The following is a 27109-nucleotide window of genomic DNA, read 5'->3' as shown; positions in this document are numbered from 1 at the left end:
AACTAGAGTACTGAGTTACATGCTAAGCTGTATCAGTGCTAACTAGAGTACTGAGTTACATGCTAAGCTGTATCAGTGCTAACTAGTGTATTGAGTTACATGCTAAGCTGTATCAGTGCTAACTAGAGTACTGAGTTACATGCTAAGCTGTATCAGTGCTAACTAGAGTACTGAGTTACATGCTAAGCTGTATCAGTGCTAACTAGAGTATTGAGTTACATGCTAAGCTGTATCAGTGCTAACTAGAGTACTGAGTTACATGCTAAGCTGTATCAGTGCTAACTACTGTACTGAGTTATATGCTAAGCTGTATCAGTGCTAACTAGAGTACTGAGTTACATGCTAAGCTGTAACCCGAGTTAACAATAACTATACAATTATAGTGACAATAACAACAATAACAACAATAACATAGTGACAATAACTCACTATGTCAACCCGAGTGCGCTCCCGGGAGATTAAACAAACGCACCCAAAGTCTTCAAGGGTTCAGGGCTTGGATAAGGGCTCCATTTGGGATTCAACCAAAGTGTGTTAAGGTGTTCCCCAGAAAGATGGTAACATCTGAAAGTGTGTTAAGGTGTTCCCCAGAAAGATGGTAACATCTGAAAGTGTGTTATGGTGTCCCCAGAAAGATGGTAACATCTGAAAGTGTGTTATGGTGTCCCCAGAAAGATAGTAACATCTGAAAGTGTGTTATGGTGTCCCCAGAAAGATGGTAACATCTGAAAGTGTGTTATGGTGTCCCCGGAAAGATAGTAATATCTGAAAGTGTGTTATGGTGTCCCCAGAAAGATAGTAATATCTGAAAGTGTGTTATGGTGTCCCCAGAAAGATAGCAACCTGAGACTCCCCACATGGGTGGAAGAAGTCATGTCTTGAAAAAAGTATTGAATATTGCTAATTTGAAGTGAGATTCTGGTTCCTGAATTTTTTCTGATCATGCCTGATTTTTCTCAGTGCTGTACGGTGTCTAGAAAGGGGTGTCCCCACACGGGAGGTCCTAGTCATATTGTCCCACAATGTAGCATAAACAAGTAGGTGTGTGAGTGTGAGTGTGAGTGTGAGTGTGAGTGTGAGTGTGAGTGTGTGTGTGTGTGTGTGTGTGTGTGTGTGTGTGTGCGTGTGCTGGGTGAATACATAAACAAACAAGCGAAAAGACAACATTAGAAAACGTACCATGCTGACGATATTACTAAATGTTTGAAGTAGCTTTTATCTTAGCTGACTCTCTTACCTTCAGGTCGAGTTTGTGTATTCTGGCTTCGCAAAAGACCAACAGTAGCAGGAGAAACACGTCTCGAAATACATGTCGGGGCCGTGCCATGGTGGCTAACTAAACCAGCTAGGTGTATACTAGTGATATACCGTTGTGTGTGTATGATATTTACTATAACACTAGCTGGCGAAAATAGGATATATTTTTCTCCCAAACTATTCTGCTTCCCTAGTAGACCTTCTTACTTCCGGGTACAACCACGACTTACACGTCACCAGCAGAGTGACGAGCAATGGCCACAACGAGTCAGACTTAACAACCGGATATTCAGGGCGCAATTTTTGCGCCCCGGCCGAGAAATAGGAGACAGCCAATTGGAGCGCTGCTACAGCTCACGTGGAAGCCAAAAGTATTTGGCCTGCCTTAGACTTGCATTCGGCCGGCGCCCTGACTCCTCCCCCTATGTATTTGAACAGTGAATTTTACACACACACAGATAAAATGTTTATTGTATTGGAGGATTTTTAATGAATGCTGATAGGCGCCGACAGAATATCAGCCGCATTTTGTGAATAAACAATGTTTATTTTAAAAAAAAACTTTTATAAATCGCAACTAGGAAGTGAAGGTGGGGGCGGCGCCCCAGCGCCCTCTATCGGCCAGCCGCCACTGGTATCCATGTTGAGAGTGAATGACATAGGGACAGACAATCAGGCAGCAAGGTGCACCGAAGCGAACTGACGCTGAAGCCCTCATATAGGGCTTTCACACCGGCAAAGAACCGTGCCGGTTCGCGTTCGCGTTTGGAAACCTCAGAACGTTGGCGCTGTCTGGCGAACGAGCCCGCGTTGGTACACTGGTATGAACGCGGGCTCGTTCGCCAGACAGCGCCAACGTTCGGAGGTTTCCGAACGCAAACGGCCGGGTCAGCCTGCGCCATGCCAGCTGCAGTAACACTGGCCTCCACATTGGTGCTGCTAGCAACAGGTGCATCAACGACGTTTGTCCCTGACCCAGTGCTAATCGCATCCCTACCCGTGTTAGTCTCAGAAGCTGCAGGTAAAAGAAAAGATTACATTTTTCGAAGTTTCGCTTAATTTTGTTCCTTTTTATAGGAAAGTTCCCGTTTTTGCGCACCGCTGAGGTATTTTCGCTTGCTCATTTTCGTGGACGTCAAAGTCATGTTGCTATTGGATACGACTAACTATGTATATATTTTTCAATATAGGCCTATATATAAAAATTAAGGTTGACACAATGAAGGGCCACTTATTTTCTTTGTTTTATAAAAAAAATAAAAAAAATTGTATCCAATGCTAGGGGGCCCCCCGTGGTGCGTCGCTTGCGGGCCCGTCCGCTACGCCACTGTATGTCACTCCTACTACCTACAGAGGTTTTACTGCAAGGTGCAAACCACTAGTTATCCTCAAACATGATGGTCAGGTTACAGTTGACTAAAAAGTACCTAAATAAAGGTCTTGAAAACGGTGGACAGAAAACACAAATACTACCATGTACCAGAGAAAAAAGGATCTGCCCAAGATTTACAGCATACCACCTCATCTGTGAAACACGGGGATGCGGGGGTGCTATGGTAACAGTAGCTTCCACAATAACTGGCTAACTTGTCTTAATTAATGATGTTACTGTTGACAGAAGCAGCAATGTATTCTGATGTACACAGAAACATCTTGTCTGCTGGAGTGCGGGCAAATGCGTCCAAATTCATTGGATGGCGCTTCATCAAACAGTAAGACAATGACCCAAAACATACTGTCATAGCAGCTAGGGAGTTTTTCAGGGCCAAAAAGTGGAAGGTTTTGACTGGCCAATCAATCTTCAGGTTTAAATCCATGCAAGATTTTTGGCAAAAAGACCTCCAAACCAACACCTGAAGAGGTTGCAGTACAGGCCTCGAGCATCACCAGAGAATATATCGAGCATCTGGTGAGATCAATGGGTTGCAGACTTCAGGCAGTTATTGCATGCAAAGGATTGACGATGAAATACTCAACATGAGACTTTATGATTTTTTTACCAATACTTTTGGAGCCATTTTTAAATATCTAAATGGTGTCAGTGCGGCATGGAGTTACTTCAGAATATATAGTTCAACCCTGGAATTATATTCACCTGAGTCATTGAAGCCCTAACGAGTAAATCACCTTGGTCTGGGCCTTAGTAATCATCTTCTCAAAAGGTAACAAAGAATAATACAAAAGTAGAATAATACAAACTTTTTCTTTTTTTATCATTTTAAAAACTCTGCTCCTACCCTGCCGGTCTGCACTGATATTAGAGGAGCGGTAACAAATGCAGCAACTTTGCTGCTGGACTTAATTTCGGCCGTCATATACCATCAAAGGGGGGAAATGCGACATTGAAATATGTCAAAGTGCTGTCATGCACAAATCAGCCTTAAAACAATGTTGTAACGTTAGCTAGAGACATCAGCATACTAGCGATTTTTTGTTCCGCATGTTACAAGGAAAAGGTCTATAATACATTGAAATTACATTTAACTACGATAATATGATGATTATCATAATTCATACAACTTTATTAACTAAGGGTGGATTCACACCTGTAATTTGGTCTGATTCATAATATGTTACAATGTTGCACTTGGACCTGGTTGGATTCGTGTTCACACTGCAATCTTCAAAGAGCTGCTGATCTTCAGGTCTGCTGCGGTTCTGGTTTTGTGATAGGTCAGAATTTGGAGTGTGGCCATCTTGATTATCTATTCTAATTTTCTGTTAAAACAAAACGACACAATCGTGACCAGGTTATCACAGTTACCATCAATGTCTCATGTTCACATGCATTGTTAATGAGACGGATTATACAGCTATTGGCATGAGCATAAACACCTCAGAAGCCGATTTATCTTAAAGTGAGGGCATGGTGAAATAGCATTTTGGGATTCCTTAATGGAATCTAGGATCCGATATGATCGATTGTCACACGGGCCTATACTAGGCCTATTTTCCTTCCATGTAAATTGACGTGTTACTTTCCTCACGGTTTTGCAACTGTAAAAGTAAAATGTAAAGCTGTGTTGTAAACACCACAGGTGCTGAGGACACCAATCACGTCTACACAGCTGTCAGTCTAAATCCTGTATGCGCGTCTCAACGGCTAAACTATGCTAAACTAGCTGACACAGTAATAGCAATACTACCCCCCCGCCCCCCCATCCCATCATGTTGATCTACCGGACTGTCAGCTTCATCCATGAATTACATTCACAAAGCCCCACCCCTCCCCACCCTCGCCCCTCCGCTTTATAGCCAACCAAGTGGTGGGGCTGTGGTATTTTGCTACAAAATGAATTAAGGATGTGTACAGTAATAGAAAGTCCTGGCTTTGGCCTAAACCAGGGCATGCTTGGGAATGCTCTGCCCTTGGATCTTAGTTTACTTACTTACTTACTAGTTGTTAAATGGACATCACCCAAGGAAACAACTTGAATCACTGATGTTCAAGTACAGAGTGACACAGAGGCCTACTAATGCCCAGCTGGGTTTCTGTATGACTAGTCCTCTTGCATAACATGGAAAGGAAACCAATGAATGATTTCATGTTCATTTCCATGAGTTTATGGCTATGATTAGAGTGACAGGGAGAAACGTCGGTGAAGTGAAGCACAATAAACAAGAATAGAGGCAAAACAATCTAATGTAACACCATCAGAGTCAGTTTGTGATCCAACTGAGGTGACAAAAGTTGACATGTTCTAATTGTTGGTCGTCTTGGCACGAACAACTCAGTAGTCCCTTTGTGTTGACCCTGCATAAGCGCATTGAATAATAATAAGGGTTAGGGGTAGGGGAGGTTGTATGTTTTGGAGAACAGGTAGGTTTTGAGGTGGGATTTAAAAGTGGAGAGTGAGGGTGAGTCTCTGAGTGGTTGAGGGAGAGAGTTCCAGAGGCGGGGTGCAGCTCGTGAAAAGGCACGGTCACCGAAGCCTTTGAGTTTTGAGGGTGATGCACATCACATTCAGTCACATCTTGTGAGAAATGCTCTATACAAATAAAACTTGATTTGATTTGTTGTCAATGTCACTCTCCCTCCCAAGAGTACATTCACTTAAACCACCTTCTAATCAACATCTCAAATAGCTTTTATAGCAACAGCAAACATTTACATTAAATGTTATCCAGGGTTATCTAGCATGTGGCATCCATGTTTCAACTGCAGTGCAAGGCAGGGGTCCTTTATGCAAAAGGAAATGAACACAATTCATTGCTGGTGTGCTTAATCTCATGATACAATGCTGCCCTCTACAGAGCAAAACGTGGCATATCATTTCATTTCATTTTGGAAATGCTCACAGATGGTCTGTTCATGAAAGCCCTTATTTGCATTGGCGAGATACATTCTAATCTACACATACTGTTCATCAAGGAAACGAACCAACTCATTCAGAAGTATCCCAGAAAAACATAATGTAACTCCAAATGGCATGGTTGTCGCCTGTTTTAAAACATGCCTTGAAATGTACATATACATTTACATTGTTGGTATATAGCAGACGCATTTATTCAAAGCGACTTTTACATTTGAAGTAAGTGGGTCATTTTTTAAATACGGTGACATTTGGACTTCATAACTTATCTATATTTTAATGTTCTATTATATAACGGACATATCTAGCTTGCTGAAAAACATAGTGGTCGAGCTCAGGCACCTACATTTTTATTTTATTTAGAATACCCTCTGTAGTTGAATAGGGCGAGTGTCTCCAGAACAGAGTGGACACATAACAGGGTGGACACTAACAGAGGGGACATTTTGAGTTAAAGTTAGCCTTTAGCCTGCCTGTGTTAGCATAATGCCTAGAATGACCATGAATACTTGACGAGGAATCTAATTTGCACAAAAAACTTTTTTTGAAATTATTCAATTTGATTGATCTCCTCAATATGTAGGCATAATAGGGTGGACACGTTATGGTCAACCACATTAAACTCACTGGATAAAAACATAAAAATCAGATGGTAAAAGAGGTAGAAAATCACACAGTTTACCACATTTGAAATCCCCTCCACTGATGTGATGTCACCTCATGAGAGTGATGTGATTGAGAAATATGGTTTTCTTTTAAAAGGGACATTAACCCAGCATAACAGGGTGGACAGTGATCGCAGGGACAAGCAATATTGTAAGCAAAGCCTTAATTATTTGTAGAAAATAAAAAAAATGGATAAAAACTATATTTGATTTCAATAGATATTGTCTTACTTTTCAAGACACCGCGGATACCCTGCTCCACCTAACCTCATCCCCATGCTCAGATTGCTAGTGAGAGAGCTGGCCGGTGGGTGAGACGACCCTCCTCCCGGATCGTGATCTCAATTCACCACCACAAAAAAAGGTAGAGGCCGGGTTCATTTCTCATCAGTTCTTTATTGCAGAGGACATTTTCAATATATGCTTGCATACACCTGGATACTCGGTAATGGCAGACGTGTACTGCATGATGGTGGTAGGATCGGTGGAATTCAGACAAACTATAAGCATAACAAACAAATATGAACTGGTTTAACTGACTATGCTATTTGGATCTGATTGTCACAGTAAATTTGTGTTGGCCTACGGTAAGGTCTCTGTTTTTCTACTTCTGTGGATGAAGGGTCAAGTCTCTCCAGTGTTCTTTTCATATCCGGCTTCGCTAACTGATTATGCCATCAGAAAGCAAAAACTTGATGCCTTCGTCTTTGACGCTGATCAAACTTCGTCCTTCTCCTTATTTCTGTTTGATCCCGCAGCGGGGCGAACATTAGTGTTTGTAGACAGGTGGATCCTAGTAAACGGAACTTTTTAAAGTCATCTGAAATCAAATCATTCAGTAGCAAATACATATGCCAATATCCACCACCCATTGCAGTTAGCGCCTTGCTGTGGAGTACTGCTTAAAGGGTGACAAACGAATTAAGGGCGCAGAGAAGAACAATTAAAATCTGATTACCATATGAATGTTGTGAAACGCTAATGCATTTCGTTGAACGTTTAAACATATACAACTGTTAAACAAGGCATGAGGTACTTCTCCTCTGTGTATGGAATGCGTTTATGCACATTTCTGTCGCAGTTCTTTTTTTACAGTGCTTTCATTACTGACAAAATGAAAACGAACAATAAAACGTTGCCATTTGTCCATTAAGACACCAAGCATGTACTCACTTTGCTACCATATCATAGAGTCTTTAGTGTGTCCTTGTGTAAGGTAGGTACATTGCTTTTCAACAGAAATATCACTAAGTAATATCATTTGCATAAATTACCCATTTGAAAACGATCAACCACAGATATTAACCTGGTAATTACCATACGTGTTAATTAAATGCACTGTAAAAAAAAAAAAAAACTAAAGTGCTACCGACATGTATTATTGGTGGAATCCTAACTCGCGACATTCGCGTTAAATCTTGCATCGATGTCGACGGGACATTCGCTTGATTCGAATCGCTTGCGGATCTCAAGTCAAGATTCCACTCTATCCCCCTCCCCACAAGAGCTGCCGCTTCCATGGCGACCGACGGGGATGAAACACATTAGGTTGTCTCGAAAGAAAGCACAATCCTTTTTTCCGGAGGGGCTTAGTTGACTTTAACCAAGCTGGTGGAGGAGGAGGAGGTACAGCAGACTTTACTTAAGTCCAAAGAGTCCAAAAAAACTAAACTTACCATTCTGTATTCACAGTCACTGCAACACCTTTGACGTTAACATAGGCTTTTTGCAATCAAACAGAACAAGAATAGGACCTAACACACACCGCACCAGAGTGAGGAAAGTGAATAGTTGGTTCATCCCTTTAATCTCTAAAGTGAAGTCGTTACATATAGCAAGTGATTTTGAGGGTGGTGGTGGTGGTGGTGGGGGGGGTCAGTGATCACAGTCCAGAGTGTGATCCTCCCTGGCCCTCCTGCGGGAGGCATGCCTCCGTCACCCCCTGGGACCCCAGCTCCGCCAGCACGTTGTCCAGGTAGTTGGGGTCGGGGTAGCCGTGGCCCGAGACGTTGGACATCATCTCTGTCTTGTGGTGGATCTCATTCCACACCACCGTGTCGGGCTCGCCCGTGGTGCTGGACGTGCCCACGGTGAAGATGAGGCGGCGGGTCCACGCCACCTTCAACAGCTCCAGGACCTGGAGGAGGAGGAGGGGGGAGTAGGAGGGGGAGGTAGAGGGGGAGCACAGGTTGTTTTTTTGGTGATTGGAGCATAAATCAACATGTTGGTGAACCACTGCCCCCTGCTGGGCTGGATGGAGTGTAGTATTAACTCTCAGGTCAGTCATTTATTGATTGGCACCAGTAGATGGCGCCGTGCAACTGAAAGCCCGTTTACAATCTATAGATAGACCTATTGAAGATGACCATGCGCTGACGCCATTGGCTGATGCCTTCCCAGCTCATCACAAGACCCACCCCCTAGCTGAGTGGAAAGCCCCTCATGCTGTCATTAAGGCAATGCTGGGAAAGTGTCTCTTGGGCATCTATATGGTGTTGGAAAAGCTTTTTTTAGAGATGATTGACAGCCATACAGGATGAGGTCTGCTCTGCCTCGGGGTTACGGTCGTGCACGTGTGTGGGCTCCTCATGGCTCTGCATCACAGCCTAGAGGCGTGTGATCGTTTGTGACGCGGTCTGGTGAAAAGGTCCGGATGTCGGCAATGGACCTATCGCTAAGCCACACCCCCTTTGGAAACTCGGACAAACAAACAACGCTTCACTGACAGTGACTGACTGACATTCAACGACTTACAATGGCGGGAGTTGGCAAATTTCTGATTTACCACAGCAAGTAATAGACATGTTTTTTAAAAGATGACAAGAATATTTCGTCTAGAAGCTTTTCACCATCAGATATTAGCCAGTTGTTTGTCCGAGTTTTCTATTTTGGGGCGTGGCTTAGCGATAGGTAAATTCTCAAGTCGGGCAAGTGACCAAAAAGCTTCTTTAAAAAGAAATACATATACAGTGGGGGAAATAAGTATTGAACACATCAACATTTGTCCAGTAAATGTATTTCAAATGAGCCTATTCAAGTGAAATTTGCACCACTTTGGTATTAACTCAAACAATCCAGACAAAACATCTAAAGATTAAAGTCTATATGTAAATAAAGTTGTGTAATAAAGTGGAATGAAACAGGGAAAAAAGTATTGAACACTAAGAAAAAGCAGTACACCACAGCAAGGAAAGGCAAGGAACCAGCTGAAAACCATAACTAATTAGGAGGCAACTCTACCTCCAATCTGTGCTAATTAATGTCAGCTGGGTTAGAATATATTGATGGGCTATAAAAGGTTTTTTTAGTTTTTTGTTACCAAGGTGCCACACAACAAACATCTAATGATGGGTAAAAGCAAAGAGATGTCTCAAGACGTCGCAACCAGATTGTTGCAAAACATTAAAATAGAATTGGCTACAGACGTATTTCACAACTTCTGAATCTTGCAGTAAGCACCATTGGGGGCATTATCCGTAAGTGGAAGCAACATCACTCCACCATCAACCGGCCACGCACAGGAGCTCCTTGCAAGATTTCTGATCAGGGAGTCAGAAGGATACTTCGGCTTCGTTCACACGGCAGGTCTTGATGCTCAATTCCGATCTTTTACACAGATCCATTTTTTTTGTTTGGCAGTTCACATTACTTTTAAAATGTGACCTATATTTGACCTACATTGACTCCCGTGTGAACATTCCACGGCCCTGAACAGACCCGCATGTGCAGGACAATAACAATGACGTCAGTTTACGGAAGTAACCATGGATAACATGATAACGTTACAACCGGTTTCATTTTCAAGTTTTTGTGCAGGGGAAGCCGGCAAAGATATGAGCAAGTGGTCAGAAGAAGAAGGATGAGGAAAAAGAGAGGCAAATGCTTAGCTATGGCTTTTTGTAGAGCACTCGCTACTATACTTGCGTTAGAGTGCAGGGTTGCCAGATGGGGCGGGTTACCGGCGAATGGATATAGCGGTTATAGACTGGTTAGGCCGTAAATTGTCAATCCCATCTGGCAACCCGGCCGTGACGTAAAAGTCTCATTAAACGCGACTTGACAGTTCAGACGGGGGCGCGTTGCTAAATATCAGATATGTATCCGATATAATACCACCTCTGAACGCGACCCAGGTCGGATTTAAAAAAGTCAGATTTCATGTGACTTGCGCTGTTCACACGGTCATGAATAAATCAGACCTGAGTCGCATGTCGGCAAAAGAAAATTGGGATTTGGGTCACATTTCACTGCCGTGTGAACGAAGCCTTAGAAGAGGAGCCAAAGTCAGAAAAGACAGTAGGTAATGCACTCCACCGCCGTGCACGCTCAGCCCGCAAAACTCCACCACTACTGAAAAAAATACATTTTGAAGCTTGTTTAAGGTTTGCCATTTTGCCATTTTAGCAGACGCTTTTAATCCAAAGCGACTTACAATTACGAATTACGAATTACAGGGACATTCCCCCTGGAGTAACTGAGGGCTAAGTGCCTTACTCAAGGGCACACTAGTAGTGGTGTGGTTTTCAGGCGGGATTTGAACTCACAACCTTCCGATCACAAGTCCAACTCACTATCCACTAGACCACCACTACCCCTACCCCCAAACAACATTTGGACAAACCAGTGAACTACTGGGAGCATGTACTCTGGTCAGATGAGACCAAAATGTATGTCACATACGATATGGCACTCGTATCTTAGCTGGCCTGACAACTTTCACATGATGTACTCCTTCCATTGCCAGAACCAGGCGGGAATGACGGGAGCCAAAAATATCAGTATTCATGCTCAATATTCCCAACATATGTGCAGAATACAATTACCTCTCTACACTGTAAATGAGCATTCCATAAACTCAGCCAACAACAGGCCACTTTGTTGCAGCCAGTAATAAATCAAATTAAAATGGTAATGAGGAATTCACACTGGGGGACGGTGTTGGGGGTTGTGCTATTTGGAGTGGCGCACCTGCAAATTAAATCTCACGCTTGATTTTGACAGAACCTGCTCTCTCAGACGTGCTGTTTTTCTGCTCATTAAGAGAATACAGGAGCAGGACACAGCCAGCGTGTTGCGCCCGCACCGCCAATCACCGCAGTGAGGGAGAGGCACTCTGTAATTATAGGAAGGGTGGGGGGGGGGGCGGAGGGGCTCTGTTAGCTTACCTTTTTACCCTTGTCGTTGTCTGGGAGGAAGCAGAACCGAGGGAAGCCTCGACAAGAGAATGGCTGCCCTGGGTTAGGGTGCTCTGGTCCCTGGGAGGGGGGAGGGAGGAGGGAGAGGGGAAAGGGGAGAGGGAGAGGGAGGGTGGAGGAGGGAGAGGAAGGAGGGGAGAGGGAGGAGTGAGAGGGAGAAGGGAGGAAGGAGAGGGAGGAGAGAGAGGGGGGAGTGGAGAGGGAGGAGTGAGAGGGGGGAGGGAGAAGTGAGAGGGGGGAGGGAGAGGTGAGAGGGAGGAGGAGGGAGGAGTGAGAGGTAGGAATGAGGGAGGAGTGAGAGGTAGGAGTGAGAGAGGAGAGGGAGGAGGGAGAAGGAGGAGGGAGAGGGAGAGGGGAGAAGGAGGAGGGAGAGAGGAGAGAGGAGTGAGAGGGAGAGGGAGAGGGGAGAGGGCGGAGTGAGAGGGAGAAGGAGGAGGAGGAGGGAGAGGGGAGGAAGATATGAGAAAACTGAGAATATACAAACAGGAGCAGGGGTGCAGTTTAAAGGCATTTCCTTCTCATCCACTTTCTAACCCGAACTAAACAATCCAATTGAATCACAAAGTGCAGGAAAGCTACCAGAACCCGTTGGGTAAAAGCGGAGGCTTATTTGGCATAATGCTGCTGGCGTTTCCTCTATAGAAAACCAGACTAACCCAAGTTCACCGCATAGAGACGGGAGATCTCCCAGCTTCTTCAGAACAGGAGAGCGTGAGGAGGCGGTCCTTTACCTGTAGGCCGGGGGGGATGCTGTAGATGATCTGGATGGTGCCACAGTCGGGGTGGCCGGGGAGACACTGGGAGATGCTGTAGATTTCCATCTTGCCCTTGGGTTGGGTCCCTGTCTTCTCCCCGTAGATTGTCTTGCAGGAGGGACACTGAAGGCTTCCGTCCTGGGGGAGGCACAGAACAAAGTCTGTCTCAGACACCAGCCCAGTCAGCCAAGACCCGCAGAACGTCGAAAAACAACATTTTACAAGAGGAGGACGGCTGTAGGAGAACAAGGAACGTTTATGACCCTGCGTTTAAAAGGAGGAGGACACGGCTGTATAACAAGCGACGTTTATGACCCTGCGTTTTAAAAGGAACAGTCCAGCATTTGGGCTCTTTTGCCTGGACCGCACAAACTATCCGACACCCAGTGATCATAAGATCCTTCCTGTTTTTTTCTTCGTTACGACACACTGACTGGAATGCGTCTCTCTATATATACCTTGGTGCCGTTGTTGTACATGGCTAGCATGCAGAGCATGTGCAGGGTGTGTCCACACTTGGTGAACTTGCCGACGGCGTTTGGCGGTATGGAGTGGGCGCCATCGTAGCCGGACGGGCCGGACAGACGGTCCATACAGATGATGCAGTCCTGGAACAGCAGAGGGGGGGGGGGGGCATCTCTTCAGAATCACAATTTTTACATCCAACGTATGAGTACACAAGAGTAAAGATCTTTGGTTTAGGTTCTTCAACACTGGCAAAATCACAATAATAGAGTAACATAAAATAAGTCATAATAAAGTGATAAAGTGATGATACCAGTCGTACTACAGTGGAATCAATAGTGCAAAATGCTGAGCAAAGTATAATAAGATGAAATGCAATCTGATACAGTACAAGTAGTCAGGTAGTGTTAAAGTAGTCATATCATATATATTATTTTGAGTAATTTTGAGTGTGAGTGTGGTTGGTTTGGGGGAGGCAGTCTTTTGTTTTCTTCCAGTGCATTTCTCCAGGAGCTTGATTGCTTGAAGCTTCATGATATTTCAAATATGCTAACATAAGGACCATTGACTTTGCATTGGGTTTAGCAAAAAAAAAAAAAAAATAATATTCTAACAATGATCTTTTAGTTCCAGTGCCCAGACAAACAGAACCAAAGAGAGGGTCTGTCCTTCCAGGGTATGGAACCAAATGTGTGATTTGGTAATTTGGGTGAACTATCCCTTAAAAAACCTATATCAATACTATGCATCCTAAGACACTACTGCCCCCCTTGTGCTGTCTCTTCAGTGCCCCCCTTGTACTGTCTCTCCAGTGTCTATTAAAAAAAAATATATAATAATAATTATAATATCACGACGACTGCCAGTGGCCCCGGGTCTGAGCTAGATTACTCTTCCTGCTTCAACTGGTGAATTGATGATTCACTTCCTTAGTCAAATGTATTGATTGTAAGTCGCTTTGGAATAAGGCGTCTGCTAAATGCCAAAAATGTAAATGTAAATGTAACCTGAACAGTAAGTTCAGCGGTTAAGGTCTAGATGCACATGATCTTAAGTGGATGGATGTCCTAAAGTGGGTGGCCATTTCGTAATAGGAGGAATTTCAGACTATGAGGGAACAAATGGCCGTCTCTCTCCTTCAGAGAAGTCTGAGAGAGAAGAGAGGCGAGGCGGGACATTGACATGCATACCTCATCTTGAGCAGAGGCCACTTCCTCCATGTAGCGGTGAATCACGTCCTCTGGCTTCTGGAATGAAGCTGAGGGGAGAGGACACACAGTGAATGAACAGAGTTGGAATACAGCCCAGCACATGACACACTACCCTCAGTCAGGCTCTCTGCTTCTCTCTGTGTGTGTGTCTCTCTCTCTCACACACACACACACACACACACACACACACACACACACACACACACACACACACACACACACACACACACAAAACGAGATGTCCTGCCGTGTGCAATTGAACTAGCGAAGTTCACTTAGTCTAGGTTTTCTAGTCTATTTGTAACAAACACAGGTGGATTTACTTTTCATTTTACTATTAATAGCTGACACCTGCCCTTTCTCTACTTGTTTCTGGAATATTCCTAAACACCATAGGCTTAGTCATGCTGCTCAAACTAATGGTAGTCTGGGGGTTTAATCTGTGCCTTGGCAAGAACACCTTCTCAAGACTGAATGCAAGCTGACAGGAGGCAGGCAGAGATAATGTATGACAGTTATGGTTGAAAAGAGAGAGGGGGTTAAGAGATTGACGCTAATCTACCGATTCAGAGAACTCTCTTCCTCTGTTCCCCAGTCAGTGTTAAGAAGAGTCTGATTGAGGAGTGTCAGTCTGTTCTGAGCCGAGAGGGAACCGAGTGTTGAGACTAACTAACAGTTCTGAGGGGTGTGTGTATACACCGAGTCGTTAGTAGTGGATCGACCGGCACCACAGGGATGACGTGAGTGACAGACTCAGATGGGGAGACGGACAAACGACTCATCTAGACGGACAAGCGATGACATGCAACGAACGGCTACGCACACAGAAAAACAAGAAGCCACGCCAAGTCCACAGAGATCCCTCCACATGCCGACCAGCTTTTAAAATCAAAAACATTATATTCCCTCTTCCCCCTTGCAAATGTTAAATCATGCCATCAGTTCCGAAATGATTTTGTCCACGAATGAAACACCAACAAAACACAGAAGCGTCAAGACGGCAGACTAACGGAAGCAGGCCAGTGTAGGGAGGGAGGGAGGTGGGGGGGGGGGGGGGGGTAGGGGGAAGGGGAAGCGTAGCTACCTGTCCTGTGTCTCTTTGCCCTCCTAATGGTGCTGCCACTGTGAGTTTTGGTGGGCCTGCTCCTGGGGAGAAGAGGAGGAGGAGGAGGCTGCGAGGGAGGGGCACTCACGAAGCGCACGCCGAGTCCCACCGCTGACATCAAAATGGAGGCCATGCCTGGAGCGGTGGCCGACGGTGGAGACATGCAGGGGAGGGGAGGGGAGGGTTGGGGAGGAGGAGGAGGAGGAGGGGGGGCGAGAGGAGAAACCAAAGGAATGAGAAATGTAGAGGATAAAGCAGTGACTAACTCTGGGACCTATGCATGCACAAAGGGAGAATGTAACAGGGAAGAAGGAAGCTTTCAGCCCCCCTCCCGCCCCGCCCCCCCAACCCCCCCCGGCCTGCTTTGTCCGAACAGATAACATTGGATTCAGGAAATTGATAAAGTCGTTGGATGTCATGTAGGCCTATTGTTTGTACTAGATGAATGGTTGGGCGAACAACGGTGAGCGTGTGATGTCGATACATCGTTGATTTCCTTCAGATTTTACGTCCCATTTTATATGGTCTTGTTTTTTTACAAAGGTTGGCCTACGAATAACAGAAACGATGACTAATCGTTCCGTTCACTAAACGCGTGGAACACTAACTTAGGAGCGGAACGGTAAAAACAAAAAAAATTTGGTTCGGTATGTACCACAGTCACGGTTCGGTACGGCAGGGTAAAAATTCACAAAACATATACAGTATATCTCAAAAGTGAGTACACCCTTTAGATTTTTGCAAATATTCTGTCATATCCTTTCAGGGGATAACACTATCTTAATGAAACTTTGATATAACTTAAAGTAGTCAGTGTGCTGCTTGAATAACAGTATAGATTTATAATCCATTGAAAATTACTCAGTACACAGCTGTTAATGTCTAAACAGCTGGCAACAAAAGTGAGTACACCCCATAGTGAACATGTCTAAATTGTGCCCAAAGTGTCAATATTTTGTGTGACCACCATTGTTATGTAGCACTGCTTTAACCCTCCTGGGCATGGAATTCACCAGAGCTGCACAGGTTGCTTCTGGAATCTTCTTCCACTCCTCCATGACGACATCACGGAGCCCACGGATGTTGGACACCTTGCACTCCTCCACCTTCCTCTTGAGCAGGGGTCCCCAAACTTTTTTCTGTGAGGGCCACATCATTTTTCCTTTCTGTGATGGGGGCCTGGGTCGGTCTCTAACATAAAATAATATGGAACGGTGTGAAATGGAGGCGGTTGCGCAAAGCAATTGCGCGCAGGAGAGCACTGGTGGATGCAAACAAAGTCTAAACAGTTGAATTTGGATGGAATTTATACCTATAGTGATATGTCAATGAAATATAATCAGTTTTACAGTCTGATACTTGAGGGAGGACCCTCATCATACACGGGGGGACCCATGAAGCAGGGCTGTCTGGGGGTCCTTAAACGAGCATCAAACACTTAATTTCTTGCTTTCTGGTGAATTTAGATGCAATTTGTGCCCTTTCTGCATCAATTTATGGTGGAAATGTCATTATTTATGTAAAGGAAAACACAATATTCAGGCACCAGATGACCATTCAAAATGTAATGTAATATAATGCAATATAAGGCTCTCAGGCATTCTGTACTTTCAATTATGTATTCTCCTTGAGCAGTCAACATCAACTATCAGCTATTTCGCTAGCAAACACGAAAGCTAACTTATTTGCGAAACAGCGCCCCCGCCACCACGTCGGCGCTGTGCCGCAATTGCAGTTAGAAATTACAGAAATCCACCGAGTGCAAAGGGCCGGTCCAAGTGTGGGGGCGGGCCGTGCCCGGCCCGCGGGCCGTGTTCGGCCCGCGGGCCGTAGTTTGGGGACCCCTGCTCTTGAGGATGCCCCACATGTGCTCAATTGGGTTTAGGTCTGGAGACATACTTGGCCAGTCCATCACCTTAACCTTCAGCTTCTTCAGCAAGGCCGTTGTCATCTTGGAGGTGTGTTTAGGGTCATTATCATGTTGGAAAACTGCCCTACGGCCCAGTTTCCGAAGAGAGGGGATTATGCTCTGCTGCAGGATGTCACAGTATATATTGGAATTCATGTCCCTCAATGAAATGCAGCTCCCCAGTGCCGGCAGCACTCATGCAGCCCCAGACCATGATGCTGCCACCACCATGCTTGACTGTAGCCAAAACACATTTGTCTTGGTACTCCTCACCAGGGTGCCGCCACACACGCCGGACACCATCTGACCCAAACAGGTTTATTTTGGTCTCATCAGACCACAGGACATGGTTCCAGTAACTCATGTTCTTGGATTCATTGTCTTCAGCAAACTGTTTGCGGGCTTTCTTATGCATCGGTTTCAGAAGAGGCTTCTGTCTGGGGCGACGGCCATACAAACCGATTTGATGCAGTGTGCGGCGTATGGTCTGGGCACTGACAGGCTGACATCCCACTTCTGCAACCTCTGCAGCAATGCTGGAAGCACTCGCACGTCTATTTTTGGAAACCAACCTCTGGATATAACGCTGAGCACGTGGACTCAACTTCTTTGGTCGACCCTGGCGAGGCCTGTTCCGAGTGGAACCTGTCCTGGAAAACCGCTGTATGATCTTAGCCACTGTGCTGCAACTCATTTTCAGGGTGTTGGCAATCTTCTTATAGCCACGGCCATCTTTGTGAAGCGCAATAATCCTTTTTTCAGCCGCTCAGAGAGTTCCTTGCCATGAGGTACCATGTTGTCCAGCATTCAGAGAGAATTGTGCCCAAAACACCAAATTTAACAGCCCTGCTTATCATTTACACCTGAATCCTTGTAACACTAACGAGTCACATGACACCAGGGCAGGAAAACAACATCATTGGGCACAATTAGGACATGTTCACTATGGGGTGTACTCACTTTTGTTGCCAGCTGTTTAGACATTAACAGCTGTGTACTGAGTAATTTTCAAAGGACAATAAATCTATACTGTTATTCAAGCAGCACACTGACTACTTTAAGTTATATCAAAGTTTCAGTAGGATAATGTTATCCCCTGAAAGGATATAACAGAATATTTGCAAAAATCTAAAGGGTGTACTCACTTTTGAGATATACTGTATAATATATATTTTTTATCATTATTATTATTATTATTATTATTATTATTAAACAGTGGTTCACTGAAGAAACAGTGGGTCTTCCTTTCTTAATTAAGAAAGCAGATGCCTTGGATAAGTCGTGGACAGCTGTAGTTTGTGTTTATAAAAGACTGGTATGATTTGCTGGCTGAAATGTTGACGAGAGGGAACTATGTAACGAGGCTCCATTACTTTCAACATGTGTTTAAAACCTGTGTTCTCCACAACGGAGTGTGTTGGTCTGCTGCTATGAAAACACCTATGGCGCAGGGTTTCCGTTAGAAAAAATTGGTGCCGGTCAACGTGTCCGGGAAGATTTCAATGTGTCGGACAAACGGGAGAAATTCCAGTCATCATATTAAAATATAATATAGGTGTTTGTCGCGGTGATTAGCTGTTGTGTAGCCTATATAGGCCTATGCCATTTAATGTCTATTTCTCATCCGATATGATTAGATGCAAACTATATAATAATATAGGCTTTCATGATTCGCATGCGCTACTATGGCATATGTCCAGGGCTGCACGCGCGCCACACTGGGCTGCCTAGTCACCTTTGCTACTTTGAATTACGACTGTAGGCTACTTTAAGATTATTTCAATTGCATTAATGGGATTTGAGTATGTAATTGGTAATTTTAAGTATGCCTAGTTTAGCTTTTGATGGCTATTTGAACGGACTGCATCGATTGATCAATGAACAGACTCCACATTACGTTAACTGAAGTGTGTTAAATAGTTTCACGACAGTAATGTACGTTTTCTATATTCTCTTTCCAGTTTTACCCTTTTTATCAATAAAACGTCATTTCTATAACCACGTCTCGCTGATTGGGAAGGCATTAAGTCTAGCTGCCTGTCAAATCATACTTACTCGGACTCGGGAGTATGAGAATGAGGAGGATGTATCGGGGGGATACACACCCGTGGACTATTTCAACTTAGTGGCACAAATTAAACTCTAACACTATAGATAGACTAAATTGAACTAAAATGATGGACACCGACTGAATAACTGAGTGGGGGGAAGACAGGTCTCAAATGTGGAACAATTATAACATTTAATACATAAAGATAAAACATACACAAATATATAACATTGATATCCCTAAACTCAAATGTAGTGTGGTATTGTCAACCTAATCTAATCAATCCTAATCTAATGGTACCAGTAGCCCAGGTTGTCGATAGTAGCGCACGTGGAGATGGACGAATGTAGAGGAGGAAAGTTCAATGGAAACTCCCGGAGTAGAAGAGGTAGCCAGGGGGAGTAGAAGAGGTAGCCAGGAGTAGAAGATGTAGCCAGGAGTAGAAGAGGTAGCCAGGAGTAGAAGAGGTAGCCAGGAGTAGAAGAGGTAGCCAGGAGTAGAAGATGTAGCCAGGAGTAGAAGAGGTAGCCAGGAGTAGAAGAGGTAGCCAGGAGTAGAAGAGGTAGCCAGGAGTAGAAGAGGTAGCCAGGGGGAGTAGAAGAGGTAGCCAGGAGTAGAAGAGGTAGCCAGGAGTAGAAGAGGTAGCCAGGAGTAGAAGAGGTAGCCAGGAGTAGAAGAGGTAGCCAGTGGGATGTTGTACTCTGAATCTCCCGACTCAGGGCTGGAACGGGCACGGCAGGCTCAATCAGTGAACGGGGTTGAGATGGCTAGCGTCCTTTACTAGCCGCATCTCACGGCCCTCCGTGGTCATTCACTGTGCTCTAGCACATCCAAAACACGCAGAACACTAACCTTGACTCCGGTCACTGCAGTGGTTTTATTTAGACTAGATCAAACTAAATTAACTGACGAATTTCTCCCTCACAACTACTCCCGAAAGGTACCTTCACTCTCCGCAAACCACAAACTACTCGCGCCGTTGAGAGACAGGGTTGCCAGATGGGGCGGGTTACCGCCGAATGGGCTACTGGGTTTAGCGGTTATTTAGCGGACTAGTTAGGCTGTAAATTGTCAATCCCATCTGGCAACCCTGCCGCTGTTTGTTCATCGCGTAGGCTAGTCTACACATTAATAATCAAATAAAAAAAGATAGCCTATATATTCGTCTTTTTTTATGTAGAAGGAATCAGAATATGTGACAAATTCATTTTAGCAAATTGTATTCAAATTGTGCTTAGAGGGAATTATTTTCACCGGACATTATGACCGAAGAGGTTTAAATATGTCGGACTTCAACAGATTTTACCGGACAAAGACCGGTAATTACCGATTGTTATTGCCTTGGCCCGGTCTGAATGGGGAGCTGGGTTTGCACTTCACTGTTTCTTTTCTTGTACCTGTGATCTTCACATTCGGGGGTGATGCCGTCTTAAATGAGTGAGCAAGTTTGACGTACAGCCAGCCGCATACCTGATCACAGTTGAACAATGCCGAAGTACAGCTTTGGTCTGATCCACCTGTCTTTGTCCATTGTAGGTAAGTGAGAAACCGTAACTTTCCCAAACAGGAGACTAAGGGCCAATCCCAATTCACCCCTAGCCCTTCGTTTTCACCCCTATGGCTCGATTTGCGCGTTCACGTTTAGGGGGAGGGCTGTCCCAATTCATATTTCATCGAGGGCTAGGGGTAAGGGGGAGGGCTAACTATTACTTCGTTTCGAGCGATTCCAGGACCAGACTAGCTTCGAAGGGCTAGGGGTACGCTACCCCTTGATACCAGGATGCATTGCGAATCATCTACAAATATAAAATCCTCAATTTTGGCCGCCATTGGCTACAATCTGTAATTTGGCTCTACAAGTGTTAATATGTCATTTTATGAAGTTTTTATATGTTTTCAGGCGAGAAAGTAACCATATATATTCACAAAATGTGTCCAGTTTATCAAAATAACCAGTTTATCCTAGATACTACGGAGGATGTTATCATAGTGTTGTTAGCATAGTGTTTGTGATGCTAACGGCCGCCATCTTTGCTATCTCCTCCGGTCACAGGAGATGTGAGAATTCGCCGGCAACACAACGCGTCACCCGTACCGCGTCTAAACCACTGTTGATGACGTAGGCGCCGTGAAGGGCTGTCCCAATTCATAGGGCTTAGATTTCAAGGGGTAGGGCTTGTGACGTATTCGAAGGCCTTGCCTTCGAATCGAGTGACACTCGAAAATGAGCCATAGGGGTAGAAAAGGGAATTGGGATTGGCCCTTAAGGGATGCTGGAGGAACATCAAGCTCTAGTTTATCTGCATTCGCCATAGCGACAGCTAAACTACTGACAATCTCTCTGTGGCCGTGTGTGCGTACGGCTGAGATGACTTCAACCCACAAAAAAGTTCTGCACGTGCAGTGGGTCAAAGAACGCTGCATTCGCTCGGTCGCACGCGTACCGAACCGAAGGACCCGTACCCTATAATCTAGTACACACAACAAACAACTACAAAAGTGATTGCTCAAAAATGTGCATGCCATTATATTACACACAAAAAGTATGGCAAAAAATACATCCTGGCTCAACCCGTGTCTGCCCAAAAATATAAAAATAAAAAACTATAGAGCAGTCAAACAGCCACGTCTGTATTGGGAACAAACACAGCTGCCGGATCGTCAATCTGACCGGCTCGTTGGCTCTTTGCTGCCTCAACAAGCAGCAGTAATGAACTCTCCATTCATCAAGGCTCCAAACCCCTGAGGGACATTGAGGGCAAACACCATCATGGCTGGGTGACCTGGGGGTGATTCCATCAACGTCACTAAAAGGAAAGTCCAGGCTTATTCTACAACAAGGCCTCTGGTCAGACCACAACAAGGCCTCTGGTCAGACAACAACAAGGCCTCTGGTCAGACCACAACAAGGCCTGGGATCAGACCACAACAAGGCCTGGGGTCAGACTACAACAAAACCACCCTTTTCAAGCAGAGCATCCGACGGGTGTTTACTCCAGGAGCGACTTTGAATGCGCGTTCTCACAGCTCCAAACGACGCAGAGCAAAGCGAACTTTATCCTAAACTCCGATTCCAAGTGAAGCAAATGTTCTAGTGAGAACACATCCTTAAATCACAATCGAGAGCTCTAACCAGGCTTTTTCAACTAATCGCTGATGTAGTTATCAACGTACGTGGAATACCCCCCAGGTCAGACCACAACAAAGCCTCTGGTCAGACCACAACAAGGCCTGGGGTCAGACCACAACAAGGCCTGGGGTCAGACCACAACAAGGCCTGGGATCAGACCACAACAAGGCCTCTGGTCAGACCACAGCAAGGCCTCTGGTCAGACCACAACAAGGCCTGGGATCAAACCACAACAAGGCCTCTGGTCAGACCACAACAAGGCCTCTGGTCAGACCACAACAAGGCCTGGGGTCAGACCACAACAAGGCCTGGGGTCAGACCACAACAAGGCCTGGGGTCAGACCACAACAAGGCCTGGGGTCAGACCACAACAAGGCCTCTGGTCAGACCACAACAAGGCCTCTGGTCAGACCACAACAAGGCCTGGGGTCAGACCACAACAAGGCCTCTGGTCAGACCACAACAAGGCCTGGGGTCAGACCACAACAAGGCCTGGTTCGTGGAGATTAGCACCTAGAACGAGCAGCAGACTAGTCTGTTGCTTCCCACCATTGACAGTGACGGGGGCTAACTGCCATTGCCATGAAATCACAAAGGAGCTTGGTGCCCCCCCCCCCCCCCCCCCCCCCCGGTGTGTCCTTTGTGGTCAACAAAAAAATCTGTTGGTCTAAAATCTGTCGGTCTAAAATCTGTCAGGTCTATCAGATAACCTATTAACGTCAGGGTGGGTGAACGTGCCACGCAGGCAAAGTGGCAAGTGCTTTGTTTGTGTCTGAAGTGTACTACTGTAGGCCTACATGGAAGAAAACGTGATGTCGTTTGACTGAGACAAAGTTTACTAAATGATGTCGTGGTTTGTCCTAATTTCGTCTCTGAACAGACTGACACTCGCAAGACGAAGTTGACAAAGGGATGAAAACATCCATTGTTTGAGTCACTTTCTAACCAAGGTGTGAACTGAATCTACTTTTGCCACTGATACGGCCGACAACCACGCTGTATTATAAATATCTTAGCATTCACTTGACTGGGAATAAAACCACCAATGGTAGAGGTGCAGATGAATTGCTTGGTGACCTCTTTACCTGCCAGGGCTGAGCTCACACTGGTGGATCCATTCAGCTGTACGGGGATGACAGGGACACTGTGGAGATGGAACAGATGAGACAGTGGAAGAGATATGAAACATGGTAGCAGCCAAAAGCCACACGAGTCAGTAAACAACATCGAGTGAGGAATCAACATGACATCAGAGAGGACAGGTTGACGCAAATAGCAAAAAAATACACTTTTTTTTAAAGATGTTCATAGTTCAAATCACAACATACAGACTCGAATCTTCCTAATTGGTCAGATTTTTAGACACAGACCAAAACACTTATGACACAGCCTCCAACCAAATGAAATAGTTAAATTACCCAGAAGCTGTATTTTTTTTTTTTTTTTTTAAGTTACATGATTCAATCAGTCAGAATCCTATGATGATAGAATTTGCTGACATGGCTCCATTCCATGTGCACAACACTAAAAGCTAGAGACCCTAAGGATGGCGATAGAAATGGCCTTCCTTCGTATCCCGGCTCGCCAGATCCAGATATGGCCGAGGCACACGGGAAGCGGCATATTGGGCGGCCGCTTCCGAGGGCGGTATAGGAGTATTTCTGGACTAGGATCCGTCGCGCAACACCGCCCCCTGGGCGCCGGAATAACGGTGCTGGGCTCGAGGAGCCAGTCAGCTAGTCTGCCTGGCGGCCTCTTCTGGGACTGCCGGCCACGGGGTCGTGCGGCGGATCCTATGCAATAGGCAGGGGATAATTGGATGCTAAGTTGGGTTAAATTGGCTACCAAATTGGGTGAAAAAGGGATAAAATCAGAAAAAAAAAAAAAAAAAAAAAAAAAATGGCCTTCCTCTGAGTAAATGATTAATGGTGGAACTAGTGTGAAGGAAAAAAACAAAGAGGCAGTGGTGAGTTCAGAGTGTAACCTGACTCGATGAGGGAGACAATAGGACCCTATTTCAGGGCTTCCGGTGCAGTCCCTCTTCTCCTCGTTTCCTGCGTTGTCACGTTAATTCCGCTGACGCCTCTGTTCAGGGGGGGCCCGAGAGACAGCGGGGCAGAGCGAGGCTGACCCCCCAGGGCGATCAGGCTCATAAACAAGCCCGCTGTAGACAATCCACTATCACCCCCAAGCACGCGCGTATACGGACTACCTACAGGTCACTGTACTACTTGAACTATCTATTTTATTAACTAGTTGTACTGCTGAGTGTATCCTGTCTTATTTCTCACTTATGTACTCTGCTATTGTCTTTTTTTTTTATTATCTTGAATTATGCTTATCGCCTTATTGTCTTGTGCTGCAATGTCAGGAAACGAAGCCTAAGAGTTTTCCTCTCTCACACTTGTGTAATGTGACGTAAGAAAGACGAGGCTGAGCCTTGCCCAGTGGTCCGTTATGACCGTACTACAGCACTCATCTAGTTACAGACTTACTGGTCCCACCGCTCAAAGCGGACGAGCGTCACACCGCTTCGACAACCAACCAACTGGTGTTTGACAAGCCTTCAGATCTTCTAAGACAATGCTGCTATTTTATTTATTTTTTTGGACACTTGAGTTATTTAAAGAACTGTCGTGTCAGGCGCTGTGCGTCACCGGGACTGCAGCAGACGTACTAAAATAGTGCCGTCGATGACATGAAAACACACTAGGGACCGCCAGAACAGTCCCTAAAACGGACAAACGGCATGTTTTTGTCCTACGTCGCTCATCCAAAGGCATGGCTTTTACAACTAGCACATGGGGACCGCATATGGCAAAACAATGGGAGGAAGTGAGTGAGAGAGGCACAAGGTGTAATGTGACCCTTCCAACATGGGCCGGCCTATTGTTGACACAGCATAGCTCTGGGTCACAAATCTGGTTTCCTAATCCTCTGCACAGTTTTTCCCATCGTGTCACGGGTGCTCTTTTAGGGTAGGACAGTTTGTGAAGCTTTCAGGTTCATTTTTTCAAGGGTAAAGAAAGCAAATCAAATGAAATGTTAACAGAAGCCTACGAAGATAGATCAAACTAACAACAAATGTCATTCATAACACGGGCACTCACTCTAAAAATTCTTGGCCAAACAGTAACCGTGGTCAAATGTATCCATTTTCAGACTTTCCAAAACAATGACAATGCATTAGGCAGTGACCCACCTTAAACCATTGACACTGGTTGGATAGGACAGTGGAGCTCCGGGGGGGAGTTGACTAGCTGAGGGCCCTGGCGGCCAGGGGCCTCCCCAGGCCATCGCCCCCACCGAGAGAGGCCTCCTGGAGTAGGGCGAATACACGGAGGTGGGGGGGTGAGCCGTGGCTGCCCTCCCCGGGGGGGGCTGGAGGCTAGGCCGGCTCAGCTGGCCTGAGGAGAAGGAGTGGCGTGAGCGGCTGGGCATGGGCCCCGTGCTGCTGTGGCTCAGACACTGGTGACAGGAGCAGGCTGGGCCTGAGTGGATGACCGAGGCGCCGGAGGACAGCGGGTAGGGGAGGTTCCCCTGCCGGCGGACCTGTCTTCTATAGCCAGAGGCCTTGTTGACCTGCGCCAGCGCCGTGAGGTCCACGATGTAGTTGTAGCCGTGCGAGGCCAGGTCTGCCGTGGCCTGGCGGGCCAGGTAGCTGTGTTCTAGTAGGATGGAGGTGCGAGTCTCATAAGGAGTCCATCCTCCTTCGTCATTCGCCCACTCCCAGAATACCCCGCTGCTCAAGCCAGAGGACTGGGGGAACAAGGCCCGGCGTACAGACCGTGTCTTCCCTGGAAGAGAAGCGATACTTAGTTAATTTGCATCCTCTACTCGCGAGGCTTAATGGTCAGCACAGATCGGTGACAATGATGAATGTTGAAGACAAGTTATTGTTCATAGTCAAGTTGGTACACATAACATTTCACTTTAGTAGGCTATAAGGTGCATTCTGCTCTGTTGAGATCAGAGGGTAATATCCTGCTATTTGTCTATTGTTAACAGGTGTCAAGGTGCATTTGATTTCCACTAAACCACCCTTTCCCATCAGAGAATGGATGCTAGCTAATGGTGCTAGCTACAGCTAAGGTGACTGTTGATGCTGTGCGATACAACAATTGGCAGTCCCTGTTTTCTCTTTTGACATCTATTCAGTGGCCTGTATTATTAGTTAGCTACCGTTTGCTATGTGAATTTGGCACGCACTGAAATGACACGATCAAAAGTTGGACATTGCTCGTAGCAGGTCTACTCTATACTCGAAGCTAAGCGATCAGCTGATGAGAACAACATCCCTAACCCTAAACACATCGTAACAATAGCCCTGACACAGGCACAGAGGTCCAGTGGTCTCTGAACAGAACCGACACTTACCCGTATCCTGGCGAAACTGTTTCAAGCTTGGTATGTCGATGAGATAAGGCGACAAGCTGGGGTCTGATTGTCCGAGGCAGATGCTGGTGGAGCCGGGACCCCCGCCTCTGTGTCCCCGCGGTGAGGAGAAGCATTGTTCGATGTAGCCGCTCACCTGGCCGCTGTATGGTCGCCAGAAGCCAAGATCATCTTGCCATTCCCATACCACAACCATGGGCTGAGATTGTCCAGGTGTTCCCGAGGTCGGGGTAGAAATAGAGGGTCCGTTCCTAGACCCATTTATCCCTACAAAAGAGCCAGAGGCAGTGGCCATATCGCGCAGCTACTACTAGCTAGCTAGCACAAAGCTGGCAAGTGCTGACCTGTGTGTCTGTGTTGTTGTTTTGACAAGACGCTGGCCGGATAGGTAGTCGCACGCTTTTCTCTCTAAAGGCTACGATTACTACATTGTCAGCCAAATGTCATAACTTGAAGACATAGTTATAACCTCCATACAACTCAAGAGATGTGGCTAGCTAGCTACCAAAGCATTTAAAGCTCCCTCACTGAGTCAAATAGAGATTAAACGCTAGCTAGCTACCTGCTAGCTAGCTGGTTTGCTAAAACGGTCCATTCTAAATTGAGCTCGCTGGCTAGCTAGCTAGAACACAGCGGAGTCGAGGTCAGGCGGTAAACTA

The 27109-nt window shown here is 45.7% G+C and overlaps 1 protein-coding gene across 2 annotated transcripts; it reads right to left on the bottom strand.

The window, feature by feature from the left end:
* Positions 1-6646: 6646 nt before the first annotated feature.
* Positions 6647-27085, bottom strand: dtx2 (deltex 2, E3 ubiquitin ligase). Of its 2 annotated transcripts, XM_080528493.1 has the most exons (9): positions 26433-27085; positions 25258-25852; positions 23141-23199; positions 14946-15101; positions 13841-13908; positions 12644-12793; positions 12162-12323; positions 11401-11490; positions 6647-8372 (listed from the first exon to the last, which is right to left on the bottom strand). In XM_080528493.1, the coding sequence occupies exons 1-9, from the start codon at positions 26743-26745 to the stop codon at positions 8118-8120; spliced, it is 1848 nt and encodes a 615-aa protein (XP_080384619.1). In that variant the 5' UTR covers positions 26746-27085; the 3' UTR covers positions 6647-8117. The 2 variants fall into 2 exon arrangements, with proteins under 2 accessions (XP_080384619.1, XP_080384620.1); XM_080528494.1 differs by lacking the exon at positions 14946-15101.
* Positions 27086-27109: the final 24 nt, after the last annotated feature.

The sequence above is a fragment of the Nansenia antarctica genome, assembly GCF_963989245.1.
Source record: "Nansenia antarctica genome assembly, chromosome: 4".
NCBI classification, from domain to species: domain Eukaryota; kingdom Metazoa; phylum Chordata; class Actinopteri; order Argentiniformes; family Microstomatidae; genus Nansenia; species Nansenia antarctica.
The sequence above is the reverse complement of the archived record's forward strand: the minus strand, read 5'-3'. Positions and strand labels throughout refer to the sequence as shown.

Excerpts from the sequence above, each read along its gene's own strand:
- dtx2 (XM_080528493.1), bottom strand. The coding sequence starts at position 26,745 with ATGGCCACTGCCTCTGGCTCTTTTGTAGGGATAAATGGGTCTAGGAAC. Across the intron at positions 13,909-14,945 it reads GGCAAAGAGACACAGGACAG|CTTCATTCCAGAAGCCAGAG; the intron begins GTAGCTACGCTT and ends CTCTCCCCTCAG. Across the intron at positions 12,794-13,840 it reads TGGCCTCTGCTCAAGATGAG|GACTGCATCATCTGTATGGA; the intron begins GTATGCATGTCA and ends CTGCTGTTCCAG.